The 21,347-nt window shown below is 34.3% G+C and overlaps 2 protein-coding genes across 4 annotated transcripts; both read left to right on the top strand.

Moving 5' to 3' along the window:
- Positions 1 to 549: 549 nt before the first annotated feature.
- Positions 550 to 12,757, top strand: LOC105779885 (conserved oligomeric Golgi complex subunit 1). The gene is made up of 6 exons (XM_012603853.2): positions 550 to 3,069; positions 5,131 to 5,325; positions 8,187 to 8,467; positions 9,423 to 9,602; positions 9,726 to 9,903; positions 11,944 to 12,757. Exons 1-6 carry the CDS (start codon positions 883 to 885, stop codon positions 12,115 to 12,117), a joined length of 3,195 nt encoding a protein of 1,064 aa, XP_012459307.1. The 5' UTR covers positions 550 to 882; the 3' UTR covers positions 12,118 to 12,757.
- A 487-nt stretch (positions 12,758 to 13,244) lies between these two features.
- On the top strand, positions 13,245 to 18,796 carry LOC105780239 (geranylgeranyl transferase type-2 subunit alpha 1). Of its 3 annotated transcripts, none has more exons than XM_052629802.1 (9): positions 13,245 to 13,557; positions 14,975 to 15,139; positions 15,262 to 15,424; positions 15,661 to 15,821; positions 15,919 to 16,023; positions 16,397 to 17,185; positions 17,284 to 17,464; positions 17,889 to 18,033; positions 18,326 to 18,796. In XM_052629802.1, the coding sequence occupies exons 2-9, from the start codon at positions 15,024 to 15,026 to the stop codon at positions 18,712 to 18,714; spliced, it is 2,049 nt and encodes a 682-aa protein (XP_052485762.1). In that variant the 5' UTR covers positions 13,245 to 13,557; positions 14,975 to 15,023; the 3' UTR covers positions 18,715 to 18,796. The 3 variants fall into 3 exon arrangements, with proteins under 3 accessions (XP_052485762.1, XP_012459906.1, XP_012459904.1); XM_012604452.2 differs by having other exon boundaries at positions 13,248 to 13,557; positions 14,981 to 15,139; positions 17,847 to 18,033; XM_012604450.2 differs by having other exon boundaries at positions 13,249 to 13,557; positions 17,847 to 18,033.
- The last annotated feature ends 2,551 nt before the right edge of the window (positions 18,797 to 21,347 follow it).

Here is a 21,347-nt window from a genome sequence, read left to right as displayed (position 1 = left end):
AAACCTCTAAGGATGATAAATACTTAATTAAGGGCAATTATTAAATTAGTTAATAATTTGGTGACACAATTGATTCTAGGCTAAGTAGCTAGCATAGTCAGAACTAGGAATGGGAAAATCCGAATAAATTAACCTAGGGTTATATTTAGTCTTAGTTAATTTAATTAACTTTATTATCATTGTTTAAATTGGAATTTACACTACTAATTCGTGACTCTAGTAGATAAGTAATTATTTTAGGTAATTAATTTAATAGTAATTTTCTCCAAATAGCAATATTTAGGTACGATCCTCAAAATACTTATCAGTGTTTTGTTGTAACACTTCTATATTACATCCTGACATGTTCGCTTGCGGAAACCGCATTTCAGTTTGATGTAAATAAAAGGTTGATTTCAAATAAATAAATAACCGAAAGATGGATTGTTGACTTTTGGTTGGGACCATGAAGAATTAAATTTCTAATGTCCAAAACCTTGCACTCACTTGCGAATGTGAGGTATTGTATACCACACTTTCTAAGTACTTCCAGACTTATTTTAATTGCACGGACTCGTGTTTGATTTGAAAAATAAAAAAAGAGTCTAAAAAGTTGCTTGTTACCCAGCAATGATCAACGCCGCATATTTACGTTTCAAGTTTAGATGTCAATGTTTATAGCTTATATCATGGTGTTGCCTTCTGACCTTCTATGTCTTGGAGTCCTGGGATTTGGGCACATGACGCAGAGAATGTAGTAAAGGGATGTCTAAATCTCTGGAATCTTTTGCTGATACAAGATTTTCAAGCTTGCAGTCTTCAATTCACAACAATATCAAGTTGAGAAAAGAAAGGCAGCATTAAGAGTCAGATTATAGACAAATCCGACATTAAGAGAGAAGAATGAGACTCATCTCAGGTTCTGCGGATGACCGAGACGCCGAATCACTGTTCCGCGCCAAACCCATCTCCGAAATCCGCAATGTGGAATCCGCCACCAACAAACAGATTCAAGACAAGAAGGAGGAGCTCCGGCAGCTGGTTGGCACCCGCTATCGTGATCTGATTGACTCGGCTGACTCCATCCTCCAAATGAAATCGGCATCCGAATCTATTTCCTCCAACATCTCTTCCATCCATCATTCTATCCGCTCCCTCTCTATCTCCGTCTTCGAAGCGCCATCCCCGAAACTCCAAACCCCCCCTAACCCTACTACTCGCCTCCGCATCTATGGGATCGCCTGCCGCGTCAAGTACTTGGTGGACACGCCGGAGAACATCTGGGGCTGTCTCGACGAATCCATGTTCTTGGAAGCGGCCGCCAGGTATATTCGTGCTAAGCACGTCCATTCTATCTTGATGCTGCCTGACGGTGATTTGGATCACAACAACATATTGTCCAATTTCCCTCTGCTTCAGCACCAGTGGCAGATCGTTGAGAGTTTCAAGGCTCAGATTTCCCAGAGAAGTCGTGAGAGGTTGTTGGATAGGGGCCTGTCCGTTGCTGCCTATGCTGATGCCTTGGCTGCCGTTGCTGTCACTGATGATCTGGATCCTGAGCGGGTTCTGGGATTGTTTCTTGAAGCCAGAAAGAATTGGATATTGCATACATTGACTGCTTCTGCTGGTAATGGTAATGCTACCTCTTCTGTTGCCATTTCGGCTTTTTGTGATGTTTTAAACATAATTCAGGTCACCATAGGGCAGGTGGGAGAGTTGTTTTTGCATGTTATGAATGACATGCCTCTCTTTTATAAGGTTATTTTGGATTCTCCCCCTGCTTCTCAGTTATTTGGTGGGATCCCAAATCCGGATGAAGAGGTCAGGTTGTGGAAATCTTTTAGGGATAAATTAGAATCTGTCACGGTTATGCTGCATAAAACTTTCATTTCTAGCACTTGTTGGAGGTGGGTGAGGGATTGCGGAGCACAGATCATCAGTAAGATTAATGGTAGGTATCTCATTGATACTATACCTAGTGGCCAAGAACTTAGAACTGCTGAGAAGTTGATAAGGCTTACAATGGAAAGCAAGGAGGTTTTGCAGGAGAGTTTGGAATGGCTTAAAAGTGTTTTTGGGTCTGACATTGAATTGCCTTGGAATAGGATCCGGGAACTTGTTTTGGAAGGTGATTTGGATCTGTGGAATGAAATATTTGAAGATGCTTTTGTCAGGAGGATGAAAATGATTATTGACTCAGGATTTGAGGATCTGACCAGAGCTGTCAATGTGTCAGACGCAATCCACACTATTGTGGTGACCTCTGGTGAGAAGATGGATTTTGAGACATATTTGATTAGGCCTTCTACAGGTGGTGGCGTTTGGTTTGCTGAACCTAATAACTTAAAGAAGCTTGGTCCACTGTTGGGAAATAGAGCACTACCTGAGGAAGATAATCTCCAAAGTTGTCTCAATGCCTATTTTGGCCCTGAAGTGAGTCAAATTAGAGATCAAGTGGACAACTGCTGCCAAAGAGTTCTTGAGGATCTATTGAGTTTCCTAGAATCTACCAATGCATCTGTGAGATTGAAGGATCTAGTTCCATATCTGCAGAATAAATGTTATGACTGTGTTTCAGCTATATTGAAAGAACTCCAAACTGAACTTGATAATTTGTACACTGCGATTGGAAGTGAACACAAGGAAAGCGATTCTGTGCCTCCTCCTTTAATTGTTGAGAGATCTCTTTTTATTGGGAGACTCTTGTTTGCATTTGAGAATTACTCTAAACACATTGCTTTGATTCTTGGCTCTCCACGGTTCTGGGTGAAATACACAGCTCCTGCAATTTTTGAGAAGCTCCCTTCCTCGTTGTGGCAATCTAAAGCTGTCAATGGTTCTCCTTTCTCTGACAGCCTTGGAAGGCAAATACTCACTAGTTCCGAGAGGCAAAGTTCATCAGCTACTGCTGCATTGCTTGGTGCAAATGAAAGTGCAAGCCCAAAACTTTACGATCTTCGTAAGATTATGCGGGAGTTGTGTATTAGAGCTTACAGCTTATGGATATCATGGCTATCTGATGAGCTTTCAGTTATTCTCTCTCGGGAGCTTGGACAAGATGATGGGTTATCTGCAACAACTCCCTTAAGGGTAAGTTTTTACTGGACTACTTTTACTTCCTTTCTCTCTCCCGCTCTCCTTTTGCCTCTGTTTTCATGTCACTAGATTGGAATGGCTATACAGAAGGATGGATTTCTTTGTCATGGCAGTTAAGAGTAGTGCTGAAATTTTATCATTGGCAAAAAGTAACAAGGTCTTTATCATATAAGTTCAGTCCCTTTCAACTTAAGCTTCATATATAGCACTTCTGTTTGTTCTGCCTTTACTTACCAGTCAAAACATCTTACCTTCCCAATCTAAATAATCTTTTGCATGAATCTTTTCCTAGAAGTCATTACCCAAAATGTTAACTCCATTCTAGTTCACATGGACGGCAGGATTTGCTGGTCCAGCATCTTGAAAACATTTATTTGCTTCCAATCCATATCTGGTATCTTCATCAAAAGACCACTCTTTGGTTATTCCAAAGATCATGGTTGCATTTTGGATTTTTTACCAGACTCATTGGTTCCTGTCACTGTAAAGTTTGCTCTGCTCATATTCCTTGACTCAGCTAATTTTGTTTGCTGGATTGCTGTCCTCTTCCACGTCCTCTACTGCAACCAGTAAATGCTTATAATCAGAACAACTATTTCAACATTAATATTAGTTCACTCTGATATCACTTTGATGCACTGCTGTAGAGATATTAAAAAGAAAACCAAACAGTAAAACAAAACCATATCTAATGTTAAATCAAAGTTGGAATTATCAAGTAATGATTTCCAAAAGCGGAATTATCAAGTATACTAGTGATACTTTTGTTTGACTTCAATGTTGGTGTAGGGTGGCTATGGGTTTGTCTTCTGTTTCAGATATTTCCTTTTCATTTATTTTTAATTTTTTGACAATTGGAAACATTTTGTTAATTATGCTTTTTGCTTTATTTGAAAACGTACTAACTTAAAACATGTTTGCATACCATAATCAATTGAAACATGACAAATATTTGTAAGGCTAATGTACTAAATAAGCCCTTGAACTTTGTCACTTTATTTAGATGAGCATATACTTTTGTTAAACCCAAATAAGCCCTTAAACTTTAATTGGTACTCAAATAAGCCCTTAAACTTCAATTGGTACTCAAATAAGCCCTTAAACTTCTATGGGTCCAATGTTAACTGTTAAATGATATTTTGGACTTTTAAAATTATTTTCTTGAAAAGTAAAATGTCATTAATTTTATTTACTTTTAAATATTTATATTAAGCTTCATGAGTCTATAATTCTTTATCAATGGTTATTTGATTTTTTATCATTAAAGTTATGAAAATGAATTATTTGTATAATAACTTTTAGAAATTTATATTATTTGAATTAAGATGAACTATATATATGTGTGTGTGTGTGTATATGCATATATGATCTAAAAATGTTGTGTTTTAATTAATCGTACTCCATACCTATTAAGCGAACTGAAGAAGAATATCCCTATCGAATTATGTTTTAGGTAAGTAGTGATTTATGCTCTAATTCCCATTCCTCATACTAGATCAATAGTTCCAAGTAACATCGATCACTAGAAAGCTTTGTAAACGCCATTGGCAGCTTCCTTTGTGGTTCATCAGGGATGGATGATCAGAGTACATTTGCAATATTTGAGTTGTTTCTTCTACTATTTGAGACGCTTTGCATTGTCCCTCCATAGTCCCTTTTGACATGCAAGATTTGTGTTCTCCTGCATGTATGCAATGCACACACTGATACAAGTTCATCATAGTTATCTATTTATATCTTACATTTCCCCTTTGGCATGTAGAATCTTGAAATTTGATATATGAATGCAACAAATTAGTTCATTAGTAATTGGATGAATGAAATTTTAGAATCTTGCAATAGGGAAATCATGAGAGAAGTATTGCACTTTGCTTCTTCTCAAGTGATTTTAAAACTTTTGAACACTAAGACTGAGGCTTGATTGGTATTTTATACCTTTTAGACTATCTTCTGTTCGTATTGTTTGTTTGTGTAATTTAAGTATATTGCTTTTTTGCATATTAAGTTCCAAAATGCAATTATGTTAATTATTAGCTTATTCATTATATTGCTCAGGGTTGGGAAGAGATAATTGTTAAGCAAGAACAATCTGGTGAGGGGTCATCAGAGATGAAAATATCACTCCCGTCTATGCCGTCTCTCTATGTGATATCCTTCTTATGTCAAGCATGTGCAGAAATTCATAGAATCGGAGGCCATGTTCTTGACAAATCAATTGTGCAAAGGTTTGCATTGAGCCTTATTGAAAAGGTACAAATTTTGTTTTGCATCATGTTGGCTGATTATTCTAGGAACCCTGCAATTATCTTGTTTATATTCTATATACTAAAACAATGCTGTGTGTACTTTAATTGCTCTCTTGATGTTATTTCTGCAGTTCTTTTTCTTGTAAACATATACATTAAAGCCTTAATTGACAGCAAATATTGGAAGTGTTGAATTGCATACAGTTACATTATTGTTTCTTAACTTCAGTTTTATCCCTTGAAGAGCTTTCTTAACTTCTATACAGCTCCATGCACTATGGTTTTTGATGTCTTGACTTATTTGGATTTTGGGGGTTTAATTACTATAAGATTTCTATTGACTAGCTGATTTGCTATTCCATTTGGGTGGTTCTTGAACGGATATATTTTTGCCAGAGGAGCATGTAGTAATTTAGGTGGGTTTTTCTTTTCTAATGTAAAAGTGGTTAGCTTTTGGAAGAAAAAATAAAAAGATTTATAAAACATTAAAAAGACATTAACATTCCTCTTCCATTTTTACTATGAAAATTTTCCATTTTGACTTATGACACCAACTCAATTAAGGGTTTTATTATTAGTATAGATGCAATAATTGGGTGCTACCTATTTTGATTTTGCTTGGGTTAACATGAGCCCAGCTTTGAGGTGTCATTCGTCAGGTTTTTAACCTAATCATTCCATTATTGAGCAGACGATAAGTTTGACTTCATTCAGTTTAAAGTTGCCTTCTCATTTCTTTCCCCTAAATAAGATGGATGGCATAACTATGAGTGTACAATGTAACCATGGAGAATTTAAGTATGGTAAACATGGAAGATCACCTGATACTGTCTTTTAAGTTGGTAAAAAAATAGAAAAACCCAGGTGGTAATAATAAAATAGAAATATAGTAAATTTCATTATACCTTTTTTAATGCTTGATGTTCTTATTAGATCTAGCAGTAATGTGTTAATGTATACCATTCTTTCTTCACATAATTTAATACGTTATCTATAACATATTCACCACCTTTAGCGTTGATTGACTTCACATTGATGCATGGTACATTTCCATGTCATATGAACAACTTGGGAGCATATTGAATTGTCTTCTAGTGCGGCAATGGCTCATGCTGAAGTTGTTCATGAATTCTCTCTATGATTGTTTTGCATCTTTACTTTTCCACAGCCACTTCAAATATTCTTGTCTGATGTTATATTGCTAACCTCATCACTGTGCTCCGTTCCTCCTAAACTAGAAATTATATCCACACAAATATGTATTTGTACTTGAGGCTGTTAGGGATTTAACCATGGTTATTGGAATTACGAGTACTGTATTATTGACAACTCATACGTTTGTTGGCAAAACGGGAATCATCTTTTCAATCCCACATATGTTTTCCATAATCTGTTAAATCTTGTTCCTGTGTGAAGAATAGGCTCTTTGATAAGGGCTCTGATTGTTTAAAGTGAGAACCCTAGAAGATGAAAACATGCTGCAAGAATAAACTCTTTGATAGAATCCATTGTTTTGAGAAAAATGTAGATAAAAAAGGAATTGGATTCTGAAGGACGCATAAATGCTGAGGAACTCCTTAATAGCCTTCGATAGAATGATGAATGCTAAGTGTAAAGATTGGTAACTGCTCCGCAGAATAAAAGTTAATCATTACCAGTACTCTTGGTTTTGTTTACCATTTATAAGGGCAGGATGCGATTATGAGTTTAGATTTTTCTAAAAGAAGAAATAAAGAAATGCCAGGATAGATTCAAGATAGGCCAGCTGGTTTATTGTACTCCTCTTTTAAGATTGCGTTACTGTTCAATTAACTGATATAAGCCTATCCACCGTTAGATTTCTCCTTGTTGCTACAATAAGAGTAACGGGTGTGATCTCATATACTGCTTAAAAAGTCTTATTTATTACCTACAATGGAATAATATGATAAAAGGCATAAAGAATTCTGGTAAATCTATATCTTGTTGTTGAGACATGGCAGTGAAATCAGTCTAGCCTCTGATTTATATTCTATATAGGCTATACCATCCTGGTATAAGGAGCTACCCCTATAGCACTAATGAAAGCCTTATGTCAGTTTTTAAATATAGGATTAAGTTTTGCATGCATGGTTCATTTTCTGACACTTAACCTTTGAATACATATGGAACAGAGAAATGAAATGAGGAGACTTTCAAGTATTCTTTAGGTCAATTAGTCTTTGGTATAGTATAGTTTCCACGTACGGAAATGGTGAAACCACTTTGGTTCTTCAACCGCTTTTTTGGTCTCTTTGCATGTTTGTGTCCAACTTACATGATTACTGTCGACTTAGATTGATTTAAGTGTTTTAGTGACTGTCTGGTAGCTCTTGTTTATGTTAGAAATTGTTAATCTTGTACTCAGTAATTCTTTTCAATTTCTAATCTTAAAGTGAGATTTCCATTGAATGGAAAAGGAAAAAACTATTGCGAGGGAAGAAAATGATGCCTATAATGTTAGTTAGAATGTTAAGCTTATGTTTATATGGTAAATCAGAACATAGAAGGGCTCAACGGATGGATATGATGCTTTTTGTGGCCATTGGCAAACTCAGTTAATTGGGGTTGAAGCAATTGATTCCAAATGAGTTTCTTTGGAGTATATAGGCACAATGTCCTGATGACTAAAGTTCTTGAAAATTAATTGGTCATTACTTCTGTCTGAAGTATTAAATGATTTCTTTAAATGAATAAAGAAATTATGCTTCTATCTTGATAAGTTTCATATGGTGGGTACTTTTTCCTACAAAGCTTTCTTTTCAAAAATATTCACTAGCTCTAAATTATATTTTGCTAGATTCTCATTGGTTTCTATTGTATTCATTTTTTTTATTCATCATGTAGGTTATTTCAATTTATAAGAACTTTCTCTCTACTAGAGAAGCCTCTGGAGCTCAAGTGTCAGAGAAAGGAATTTTACAGGTCTTGTTGGACATACGGTTTGCTGCTGATGTTCTTTCTGGGGGTGATGTCAATGTAAATGAAGAGTTATCTATAAAACTGAAGTCTAAATCAGCATTCAGAAGGAAGCAGGACCACATTCAGACAAAGTCTGCTGTTAGAGACAGTGTTGATGGACTTATCTATTCTTTTTCACAAAAGTTGGATCCCATTGATTGGCTGACGTAAGTATTTCCATATCCTTTTTACATGATGAACAGGATACCTCTAAGCTTGGTTTTGATTCCTATTCTTTTCTTTCATTTAATATATGTTGCCATCAAACTAGTAAAGTATCACTGGGGTATTGTCAGGCACTTTTTGCTCAAATTGTTAGTGATTTGCTTGTAGGGCAAAGCATGATTTAGGTGCACTACTTTTCCCAACATTTTAAGTCGTCCTACATGTAAAATGGTTCAATTAGTCTATTTAACAAATTGTATGTATTAATCACCCACAATTGAATCATCTGCAATCCAGATAGTAAAATATTAAGTGAGATGAATATTCTTTAAAGCCTATCAGCAGGATTTGATGACTGCATTTAGTAAATTAAAATTTTTTATGGTGAAGGAAACTTTTTCCAAGCTGGAAGTCTTGATGTTATTTTTTCTTGAGCTGGGACCTTCATAGTTGATCAAGACCCTAGTCCTTGATTTACCTTCTTTTGTTTTCTCTTTCTATTTCCTAGAAACTTAGTGATTGGTGTAGATACGAAGGAAACCCTGGAAAATCAGTAAACTGGCTTGAATATCTTCTGCTGGTTTTCACCTCCAAACTCTAAGCACATTGCAAGTACAGGTTGCTGTAATTTATTACAATGGGCCTTTCCTGTTAAGAGAAGATATCTGCTTGTTTTACTTGCAACATTGCAAAAGTTTATGCAAAGCTTCTTCTGGTATATTATTGCCTTTGTTAAGTATACCAGATTATTACTGGTCTGATATTTATCCATACCAGATTGTTACAGGTCGGATATTTATCGAACTGTGAAATTCAGATGAAATTGTCAGTGTGTCATCTACTCACTCAGTGCTTCCTTCTGAATGCATTTTCACTTATCAGTTCATCATTAGCTATTGTTTCTACTAGTAAATGTTTATATGTTCTGATTAATGGTATTTTCTAAATAATTTTAAGGTATGAGCCATACTTATGGGAGAATGAGAGGCAGTCATACCTCCGGCATGCTGTGCTCTTCGGGTTCTTTGTTCAGCTTAATCGGAAGTATACAGACACCATACAGAAGCTGCCTACTAATTCCGAGTCGAATATTATGAGATGTTCTGTGGTTCCTCGTTTCAAATATCTTCCAATCAGGTCTATGTTTAACTCTTTTTTTTTGGGTACACAGTCTTGCATTCACTTTAATCAATTTGCATACTATCTAGAATTATTTACTCGTGTAAATGCTTTTCGTATAATTTACGGCTTGTCATGCAGTGCTCCAGCATTGTCTTCTAGAGGGAATTCTGGGAAACCTATTACAGCTGCCTCCAATGATATTACTTCAAGAAGTTCCTGGGAAGCTTATACAAATGGAGAGCTTTCCCAGAAAGCTGATTTGGATGACCACCAGAGTTTTGGTGTTGCAACGCCGTTCTTAAAATCTTTCATGCAGGTGAGGTTATTCATCATTTTTTTCTCTTTTTGAAAGGTTTGTCTAATTCCCTGTCTTGTGAGTCAAAAGGTTTATCTAATATAGAAGTTAGCGTACACCTCAAAAGTAAGCTTGCTGATGCCCCTATGTGTTGCCATTGGCTATAGAGTCTAAGGTACATGGTTGAATAGATTTGTTTGGTTTCATTTGAGCCGGTCTTGAGAGCAGAGGCAGAGCCTCCAAAGAGCCAGAGGGGGCCTTGTCCCCCAAGGTTTTTGGTAATTTACCAAGTCCTCCAAGATATTTGATAGTTTACCAAAGTACATATATATACTTATATGCTAAATTAAATTAAATTGGCGCCCTGGAAATAAATTTTATATATTTTTCATGTGTTATGGGTAAAAGAAAGCTAAAAAACTCTATTTGTTATTTATCTTTTTCATTTTACTGATCATTATTTTTACACTCTTCAAATTATTTGGTTTATCATATCAAGTTATAATCCCATGACTTAAACTAATTTTTCTAAATAATTTTATTTTCATGATTTCAACCACAAGTATGAAGAGAACCATTTTCTTTTTATAACTTCGCCACTCCTATACCTGTCATTTCTATTTTTTTTCTCATATTTTATTTATTAATCTCCTATTTGCTCAGTTTTAAATCTCAAATATCTCTTTGTATTTCTATAGATTAAGCAGATATACTAGCTTCTTTTTTCCCTCTTTGCCTGAGCATATACTAATTTTATTTAAAAATTAAATTACATATGTCACAAAACAATATTTTTAAAAAAGAAGAAAACTAGTGAAGTTTTCGGGAATAATAACAAAATCTATTGTTTTGGAAGGAATTTAGTTGAAATTATTATTGCAAGAAAATAAATTCATTTTCTAGACAATTTAATATTGTAATTGGCCCCCTCAAAAGTAAGTGCCAAGATTGCCACTGCTAGAGAGACTCGATTACAGTTTCACTCTAGTTTTACCTCTGCAAATAATACCTTGTCATTTTTCTTTTTCTTTTTAATTTGCACTTAGAACCCTGAGGTTTCGTTTTGTTGTTATAAGGGGTTGTGATATTAATTTCACACAAAATAGTTAGAAAACTAACTTCATTTTTTTGACAAAGATACCTTTTACATCTAAGGGAATTCTTGCAATTTGTTGGTCAAAATTGATGTTTTAGTCCACTATGATAATGGAATAAGGCTTTTGGTTGTTCAAGTGCCAAGGAAATGAACACAAGGGTATTCTTTAGAAAAATAGGAAATGATGAGGGGTGTAATTGTAATTTAACCCTGAAAACATAGTAAAATCAAAACCCTTGAATCTTATTGAGGAAGTAAAATCTAACTAGCTAATAGAAGTAGAAAATATAGACAAGTTTATTTTATTGGAGTAATACGCTACACTTTGAATGTTTACATTGTTTTAGTGGTTTTATGAAGAGGAAAACATGTCTAATTAATCATAGCTAACCTCTATATTCTTCTTGGAAATAGGCAATACCACAGTGGAAGACACCTAACATTTTTATTTATTCTTTATCGAAGGTAGATTGTTGTACATAACCAGCAGGGAGTGAATTTGAATAATGCACTTTCAGTGTGGTAATCTTGAGCAACCCTGAGTTGTGCCTTTTTTAAGTAATCTATTTTTCCACATTCATACTGTTGTGGACTACTACAATCCTGAAGTATAATGTACTCTCATACCATGGAACACAATTTGTTTCTAATAGTTTCTGGTCTAGACTTTTTCTTAATTGATTCTCAACCGGATTTGTCACAACCAGTGGTGATTATTGCACATGTCAAGTTAATGAATGTATTGACATGTGAGGGAAAGAATACTGGAGTGAATCTCAGGTCTCAACCCTTGTTGAGACTATACATACAGTTTGGCAAGTTTTCTTAACATGAGTATGGTGTATATATACAAAGTGACTTCTTAGCAAGTTGTAAATATCCTGGCATATTTGATGTTTTGCAGCCATGTCAGGCATATTAACTTTTTATGTTGATAGTGATTTCCGTTGTATTTGCCTGGGCAGGTTGGCAGCAGATTCGGGGAGAGCACTTTAAAACTGGGATCGATATTAACGGATGGGCAAGTGGGCATATTCAAGGATAGATCTGCAGCTGCCATGTCAACATTTGGTGACATCTTACCCGTACAAGCCACAGGACTTCTATCATCCTTTACAACCACCAGATCAGATCCTTGATTTCTGCTATATTTCCAGATTTAGGTAGATGTATGCTTTACTTTATATTGGTGGAGAGGGCTGCCTGAAATTTCCAACCTCCGCGATAAATGATGGGAAATAGCAATAGGAGCAGCCATCCTGCCCCATGTGGCACAGCAAGGCAAAGGGTATATGTTGAAAGAAACTAGGGCATTATCATGTGAAATCTAGTCTCCGTTTTTGGTTTCATTGCCTCTTGTTGCTTTGTCGGGTTCAGTAATTCCACATATCATGTTTCAAGAAAAGTAAATAACATCACATATCCTACAAATGAATTTTATGGGCCAACCGGACTGTTATGCCTAGATATGCTTGGTGCAAGCGCTCACTGTTCTAGTTAGCGATGCCTATACGAGAACCACATTACTTAATAATTAAAAAGAAATAGCTTACTAGAGATGAAGGTTGTGGATGCAGTGGGGAATATTGACTTTCTTAGCTACTGACTTCTGATAATTGCTTTCTGTTATTCTAAAAAAACGTGGTGTTCAGAAACTGAGAGATGTTGAAACACTAAAAAACCCAAAGTGAGGAATCGCATCCTTGCTTCATCGTCCATGGTGTATCCCTTATGACAAGATGTGCTTAAATATTAAATATAAGTATTAGATTAGATTTATGTGTGTATGTTAAAAGTACGTTGGAGGTCGCTATATTATAGAGATTTGATCAAATTAGTTTATCTATTATTAAATAGATCAGTTTAGTCATTATGTTATTAAAAGAATCTAAATTCAAATTGTAACAGAGTTAAAATTTATTGTATAATTTTTTTGATTTTTCTCAATTGCAGTTTAGTTCCAAACAAAATATTCATTCACTAAATCATAAAACTATAAAATATTAACTTTGTTAAATAATAAATTATATTTTTAAACCTTAAATGTTAGCTCTATTCCAATTTAAATGTCGAATTAGATTGGATTTTATTTTATTTTATTTTAAAATAAATAAATGAATCCAGGCTAAGCATGATGTATGTTGAAGGTTATAACCTAAGTTAGTTATGTAAATATATTTTAATGGATGAAAATTATATGAAGAAATATTATCAGGGTATTTTTACTTAATTAGACCTTATATGTTTTCCTGTTATTAATGTAACTACAGTAAAAATCGTAAAACCACCGGACCTTTTACCCAAATCCCAAATCCCAAATCAGTTCTTATTCTCACAAAAAAAAAAAAAAAAACCGTGCCGCTCACCAGTACCACCACCATCTGTTCAGCGTCGCTGCCGGTCGACAGCTGTCTCCACTCCGGCGACCACTCTGTCTCCCGCTTCCTCTGTCGTCGGCGCCCATTACCGTTGCGTTCCGGTCAAGCTGCTGCTTCCTCCGTCGCCGGATTTCACCACTGTCGTCGCCTTCTCCGCTCCAGCCTTCAGCCGTCGCCGTCCAACTTCATTTCAAATTTCAGGTATCTTCTTTTCTATAATATATTGTTTTATATAATTTATAGACAATTTTTTTTATTGTTCCATTTTGTATAGATTTGGGAAGTGATTACTTGTTAGTATCAAAGGCATATTTCGAAATATGGGATATTTTCCATCAAAACTATATGATATTTCAAGAATAAAGTATATGTTTTGATTTGGTCCTTTCTATATGTCTCTAACAGCTAAAAATAGTATGATCTATAAAAGCCAAATTACTTGTTTGCAAATAAAGTATCATATATTTATGATTAATTAGAAGAATGTTGTAATGGAATGAGCCAAAGAAGATATTATAGATGATTTAGAGGATGAAATGATGCTTTGTGTTGAATGCTTGTACTAAGGCCTATGTTAATTTTTTGTGTTTATACATATTCTTGAATGTGTTATTATTAATGTTGATATGATATATGTCATATTTTTCTATGGATAAATTTAGTTACTCACCTTATCAATGAAAGCATATTATTGCCTATAAATTTTGATAATACAAAATATTAATAGTAAAAATTAGACACCCATTTTGTGAGTTAAAACAAAAACTTTCTATGGATCATAATCTTTTTACTTCTTTTGTTCATTCTACATGGATCATGGAAGCTGTTTATAAACTTATTTGTTGGCAATATATCTATCATGTAGTGATTAACATAACTTTGGAGATGCATTCTTTTTCTTTTGTTTGTTTTTCTGTTCGTGTTTCTTACTATTGCGCTATGGTGGATTCTATTTTGAGTTAACATTACCTTAACTTATTAATTGATTGTCATTAGTACTTAAATGTGCCTTTCTTAGATGATTTTGGTACTTTGTTTCTGTTTTACTATCCTTATGCCCTTAGATTACTGTTTCATGGGGCAGGTAGGATTATCAAATAGGATTCACCAACTCGATTAACTCAAAAGTTTTTCATTCAATTTAATCGAACACTCATCCCTACCTAATCTATTATTGTACTGCAAAACAACTTGGATTTATATAACTAAGGTTAAAATATGTCACAGGGACTTGTACTCTTTGTAAATTTAGAATTTAGTCCCTGTATTTTTATTTCCAGGAATTTAGTTCCTGTACTTTTCATATTTTAGTCCAATTATTAACGCTGTTAATTTTTTGTTAAATTTGTTTGTGTGACTTTTTGAATGAAAATATATTCACTCAATGTAACTAAAATGACATTGTAATGAACTTGAATTTAACAAAATGATTTTAACAGTACTGTTAAAACTTTGATTTTGATTCAATTTTATATATTTAAAGAAATAAATAGATCAATTTATTTTTATATCGATTAAATATAATTATTTGTGCACACAATATGTAAATTTAATTTTGTGCTATATTGATAATTGTGTTAGTAGTTTATAAAAATTGAATTAAATCAAAATGTCAAAGCCACAGCCCAAGCCAAACCCACTTGAGAAACAGGAAGAGAAAATAAAAAATGCACGGCCGCCCCCGAAAAGCACCGAAACCTGAAGAGGAAGCGGCTTCGGTTGCCAAAGCTCAGAAGTTGCGCGCTCTCCAAACTCAATTCTTCTCCTTTCACCATAATAAAATGTAATCCTTTCTCTCTTTTTTTGGTTAAATTTGTAATATTATTTAGAACTTTTTTTTAATCTAATTTAGGATGAATTTTTTGTTATCCATTTTGATTTTTCTTGGTATTTAAAATTCGTCAGTTACACTAAAGAGGCGGTTGAACTTAGTGCTAAGCTTCTTGAGATCAATCCTGAATCGTACACCGCTTGGAACTATAGGAAACTCGCTGTTGAGCACTATCTGAGTCAGCCCGATTGTAATCCTGACTTGATCAAATCTGTTCTAGATGATGAACTCAGAGTGGTGCGTTGCTTACTTACTTTAAGGATTTCATTTTACTGCCCTATTTTAGTTAAATGAATGTGATTTTATTTTACATTTTGTAAAAATCGAGATTTTCTAGTTTGGATTAGTTAGGATCTGAATGATACTATAGTTTTATCCCATTTCACTTTATTTTAGAATTATATTTCTTTTGTTGCATGTATATATATATATATTCCTTCTTTGGAATTTATTGATTGAAGGAAATTGTGCAGGTAGAGAACGCATTGAGGCAAAATTTTAAGTCATATGGAGCGTGGCATCATCGAAAATGGGTTATCAGCAAGGGCCATTCATCGGTCGATAATGAGCTCAGATTGCTGGACAAGTTCCAGAAGGCTGATTCTCGTAATTTCCATGCATGGAATTATAGGAGGTGAAATTACTATGCCTTTTCTGTTAATCTTGGCGCGTGTAGGTGTGGAGAATTATTACTTTGTGCCATTCATGTTTTCTTTTATTATTCTTCCCAGATTTGTTGCAGAGTCAATGAAGAGATCAGAACAGGATGAATTGAAGTATACTGAGGATATGATTTATAAAAATTTTAGTAACTACTCTGCATGGCATAATCGAAGGTAAAATCGTTTCCTTAAATCTAAGGTCAGAATGTTTCTTTATGGTGCTTTCATTGTGTATATAGGAAGTGAATGCCAGTTCCTTGTTTGATAAATATATTAGTTATTTGTGCTAGATAATTGTTGATGTTTCTGTGGACAAGTTTCTTTTCGCTGAGCTATAGTCAAAGTGTATTAATAAATTCAAGCAATTCACTGTAATCCTGCCCTTGATATGGTATTTGTTGTTGGACTTGGGCACTAATTGCGTTATCAATTTTTGTTTTAATATGAATAATTATTCTAAATAGCATCTTGATTGCCGGAGTATAATGTTTCTCTCCATGCTGAATATATCTGCTAATGATATAAATCGCATGAATAATTTTTGCAGTGTATTGTTGTCTGCTTTATTTGAGAAAAAGGCTGAAGGATTTCTCTCGAAAGAGAAGGTCTTGCCAGAGGAATATGAATTCATACACCAAGCTATATTTACAGACCCTGATGATCAAAGTGGATGGTTTTATCATCTTTGGCTACTAGACCAAACAGTTACAACTGACTCTCCTCTACTTGCTTCATCTTGGCCTGGTCATGGTTATGATGTCCTTTTAGTGGAAGATAGATGCTATAATGGTTCTGCATTTTCTCCATTTACTGCTTTGCATTCTGATTCAGGGTCATTTCCTATTGTTCTTTATTTTAATCAACCTGTTGGGGGTGTAAGCTCATCTACAGTTACTGTAGAATGTGGATTTAATAAAAATGAAGATCTTCTTTGGAAACCACTTTCTGCAAGCAACTCACAAACTGCACGAGTTTGGGTTGCACATTTAAAAATTCCATCTTCAGATCTTCATTCTACAGTTGAAGTTAGTGTTGGACATTCTAAGGGAATCATTTCAACAAGAGGGTTTGAATATAGCGATCCTTCAATGTTTTCATTTAAAGTACATGTACAGCCTATGGAAAGAGGTTTCTCTCAAGTTTCTGTTGCAGAAAGTATTTCATTGAGAGAAGAAAATTTTAAGATCTATGGAACACAATCGGAGGAATCAATTATTAACTCTTTTAATCAACTAAGTATCAAGAATGGTCATGAATCAACTGCATCTAACTGGCGCTCTGAGGCTTTAGCTAAAGAGATTGAATGCTTCCGTGAACTGTTATCGTTGATGGACTGGTGAACTTGGATAATTTAATTATTACCTTTATTGAACTCTTAGGAAACACGTTATTAATACTGTCTCTTATTTTTGTTTTTTTCTTCCTTTTCTGTAGTAAAATTGGAAAGCTTACACTTGCTAGATTACTGATGGCTTATGATGTAATGTCATATCCATTTGCTAACAAACTGGTGCATTCAGAAGAAGTTCTTGAGCTGTATAGTGATTTGATGAAATTGGATCCAACACATTACCAGTACTACAAGGATGAACATAGCATGGTCTTGCTACAGAAGGTGAGTACATACTTTCTCAGTGATTTTGTCACTAAAAGCATCATCATTTAAGCTTTAGATTTGGACTGTTGTTTCTGATGTTTTGTGCAAGTAGCCAGATCTTTTCTACAACTTCTAAAATATATGTTTACTTGTTAGGTTACTGTATCTTATGTATGTTTATCTGAATTGGTACTTTGTGGTGGAAAAAGAACCTTCCGCTAGACAACTAAACTTTGTGTTAGATTCTGTGCACGTTTGGTCTTTTCGTTTGTTATTTATTTTGCACCCCCGTTATCATAAGATATTGGTTTTCGTTTTTCACTATTGTACTAATTTCTGGTATAGATTGTTAGATTTGCATAGAGGTTAACTGAGAACCTTTTGACTATCTATTCTATAGGTGACTTCTAGTAAAGAGTCTTTACTTCAACATTGCTTTCAGTATAAGGACTCAGTTTCATCAGCCATATGTGGTCCTATCTGTCTCCGGCTGAATAACTTATCGCTATCACGGATGGGAGCTTTTGAGAAATTATTGTGGGTCCAAATGTTAGATCTCAGCGACAATGAACTACAATCAATTGAAGGTACTGTACTCTCACTAATGTTTCAAAATATTGTTTGTCGAATTGTAGACTATTCAATAAGTTCCTTAATGCTTGAGCTGTTGTTAGTGTTTCTTACAAATTTTAGATTTCTGTCTTCCCACTCCACTTCATACCCTTTTATTCTTAAAAGTATGAAAACTATGAATCTAATGTGAGTGTAAACAATGCATGATGCTCCTTTTTTGGGTCTTTTTCCTATTAGTCTGCACTGATTTGGAGTAGAACCTTTTTAGCAATTTACACTTGACCGAATGTATTGTTTTAATGTTAGGATTGGAAGCTATGCAGCTCCTCTCTTGTTTGAGTTTGAGAAACAATAAACTGAGAAGTTTAACTGCTCTGGAGCCTTTGAGAAAGCTCAAGTTATTAAGAGTACTGGATATTTCATACAACCAGATTGGTGATCATTCTATTGACACAACAAGGTACTTGTGCTCTTCTCCTTTGTCTCATTCAGTTGGAAGTGAATCGAACAAGGATGAAACCGTGACCAGTGATGTTGCTCTTATTGACAATTGGGAGGCTTTTTATATTTTTATAGACTTCAACTTGAATCAATTAGATATAGTGGGGAACACAATTGCTGATGAAAAGTTTAAGTCAGTTCTGGTTAAGATTATGCCTAAACTTAAGCAACTAGATGGCAAACTCTTAGGTTGAGTTTCAATATATTTGCTTGGTACTCTTTACATTTAAGTTTCAATATTAAGTCATCGAACTATTCAAAAAAGTTTTTACTTAAGCTACTGTATTGTTAAGTTGCCAGCAAGCTTCAAGTGATGATTTGACGACCGGTATAGTGGATTAGTACCCATCAGTGAGTAGAAGAACATATCATAGATCCAAGTTGATCTAACGATCAGTTCTGAAGATAAGAAAAAAAAAACTATTTAGTTCATCCAAAGTTATTTCATAAAAATAAACTAAACTATAAAAAAGAGAGGGAAGAAAGCTTTTGATTTGTTGAAGTCTTATTAAAGAAATAAAGGAAGAGGACTTTAAAGTGTATTTGATAAACTATAAAAATATAATCTTTGATATATATATATATAATCATTTTTAAAATTATATACATCTTTATTGTAATTTTATATTTTATATAAAATCAATAAAATATAACTCCATTTTAACTAATTTTTATGTAACGATCGAGATCTGATAAATTGATAATATCTTCATTTAAAGTTTGTAAGGCATTTAAATATAAGAAATGATTGGTGACTTGCAGGGCACGAAGACGACCTTCAATGAAATACATCATAGAATAATACGATTAAGTTTTTTTATTAAAAAAATTACAAACACCTCTCTCCAAATTTCAGTTATGATATGCTTTATCTTATAACGAAGTAAGTGGAAGAGATATTTGATAATTTTTTTAAAAAAATTATATTAAATATGATAAATAAATAATTATTAAGGCTCTCTTGGGATCCTATCACGATTGAATCTCTAGAGCAAGTTAATTTTATTTTGGTTGAATCCCACCCCACCCTCACTGAAGTTGAGAAGCTGTTTGTTCATTCACTGGATTAATATAAAAATTACAATTTAATATATTTTATTAACTGGTATAAAAATACTTTAATAATTTATATGTTTTTTAAAATATAAATTTAAGAAATTATTAATGTGTTTTAAAAATACAATAATTTACAGAGGAAAAGGATTATGAGCCATTGACGAGATTGATATTGTAAATGGAACCCAGAATGATAAAGACATTGTTGAAGGTGCCAAAAGCAGGGCCGATAAATATAATTGTCTATACTTGAATCCAAACACAGATTGAAGCACCACCCTCATCCCTCCTCATATCACTCTCATTCAATGCTCGCTTGACAGTCCACTACAAACACAGCAAAATGAATACAAAAGTAGGGGCTAAAGCCAAGTTTTTTGTTCCATCATTGGCACCAAAAACACGAAAACATATCATGACTAATCCGAATTCATAAACATTTCGGCTTTCTTTATGCTGGAAAAGGCAAAACCTACACAACAACTCATTACAGCTTTGCTATATTATAATACATACATACTAAGTAGTGCTTCAACTATTTGTTCATATTTTAATACACTCATATCGGCTGTCGGCTGCCATTGGTGCCGCCTAATATATATATTGCTTCTACTTTGGTTTGACCATAATTCGATTCTCGGTCTTCCTCAATTCCCGACGTAACCAAGAAAACCCAAATCTCAAAAATGGACCTTTCATCTTTAAAATGCGCCAAGGAAGAGTTGAAAGAGCTGGGTTTTCGGGAGGCTCTTGTTGAACTCTTACCACTTGGTATGCAGATCTTTATGCTTTGTTTCTTTTGAAACTTTGGTTGATTTACAGGCCTTCATTCACTTTAATCTACCCCTTGGACGTACCTATCTTGTCAGACTTTTGCCGAATTTGGGTTTAAATTCTTCCTTGAAAATTCAGAAGAAAAAAGACGAAATCTATTAATGAGAAAAAAAGAATTTAGACAGCAAGCAAGTAGGCTAAGAATAGGAACAAATTAAACCATAGCCAACAAGCTCACCCAATACACCCGAACCTATAATTACAATATTATGATTATATAAAAAATTAACCTCTTAAATAATCCTAATTTAAAATTTAGTTTGGGATTGAAATTAAAGTATCTCAATATAAAGCAATAAAAAGCAGAAGGGATTAAAAGTGAAATTCACCCCAAAATCAAATATACATTGATCCTCTCATGGTTTCAGTCCCAAAATCTTTATATACATTTATGATATTATTATTATTCACAAACTAAGATTAAAAACAGAAAATAGAAACACAATGTGTGCAACCATGCCAATAGTGTTAGCAATATCCTTTAAAAATAACTCGAGATAATTTTCTTGCCAAAATCTCAATAACATGTCTAAGGTCCAATCTACTTGAGCTGGATCATGCAATAAGCGGCAACAACTCTGGAACCAGGAAGCTAGTATGCGGCTATTGTGGGAGAGAGCAGCGGTGCACTGCTGGCTGCTGAGTTGAGGCATGATGCAGCGCTGAAGAAAAGACCTGGTGCAACGTATATTGTGCTACTTGCTGGCTGCTATGGTTACTTGAGAGCAAGGACGTGGGGTAATAGAGGAAGGGAGAATTGATGATGGTGGGCACACAATAAGCCTTTTTAAGCACAATACAAAGGCAACAGAGTATTGGGAAGAACATAGGTTGGCGGCAGAGAAAAAGAAAAATGAAAATAAGGGGGACGTGATTTGGTGTTTTAAAAAGCTATGGCCAATTAGCCATTAAGCCCTTGGACTTATTCCTTCTTAAA

The sequence above is a fragment of the Gossypium raimondii genome, chromosome 4, assembly GCF_025698545.1.
Source record: "Gossypium raimondii isolate GPD5lz chromosome 4, ASM2569854v1, whole genome shotgun sequence".
Lineage (NCBI taxonomy): Eukaryota > Viridiplantae > Streptophyta > Magnoliopsida > Malvales > Malvaceae > Gossypium > Gossypium raimondii.
Note: the sequence above shows the minus strand (reverse complement) of the source record. Positions and strands in the feature narration are given on the sequence as shown.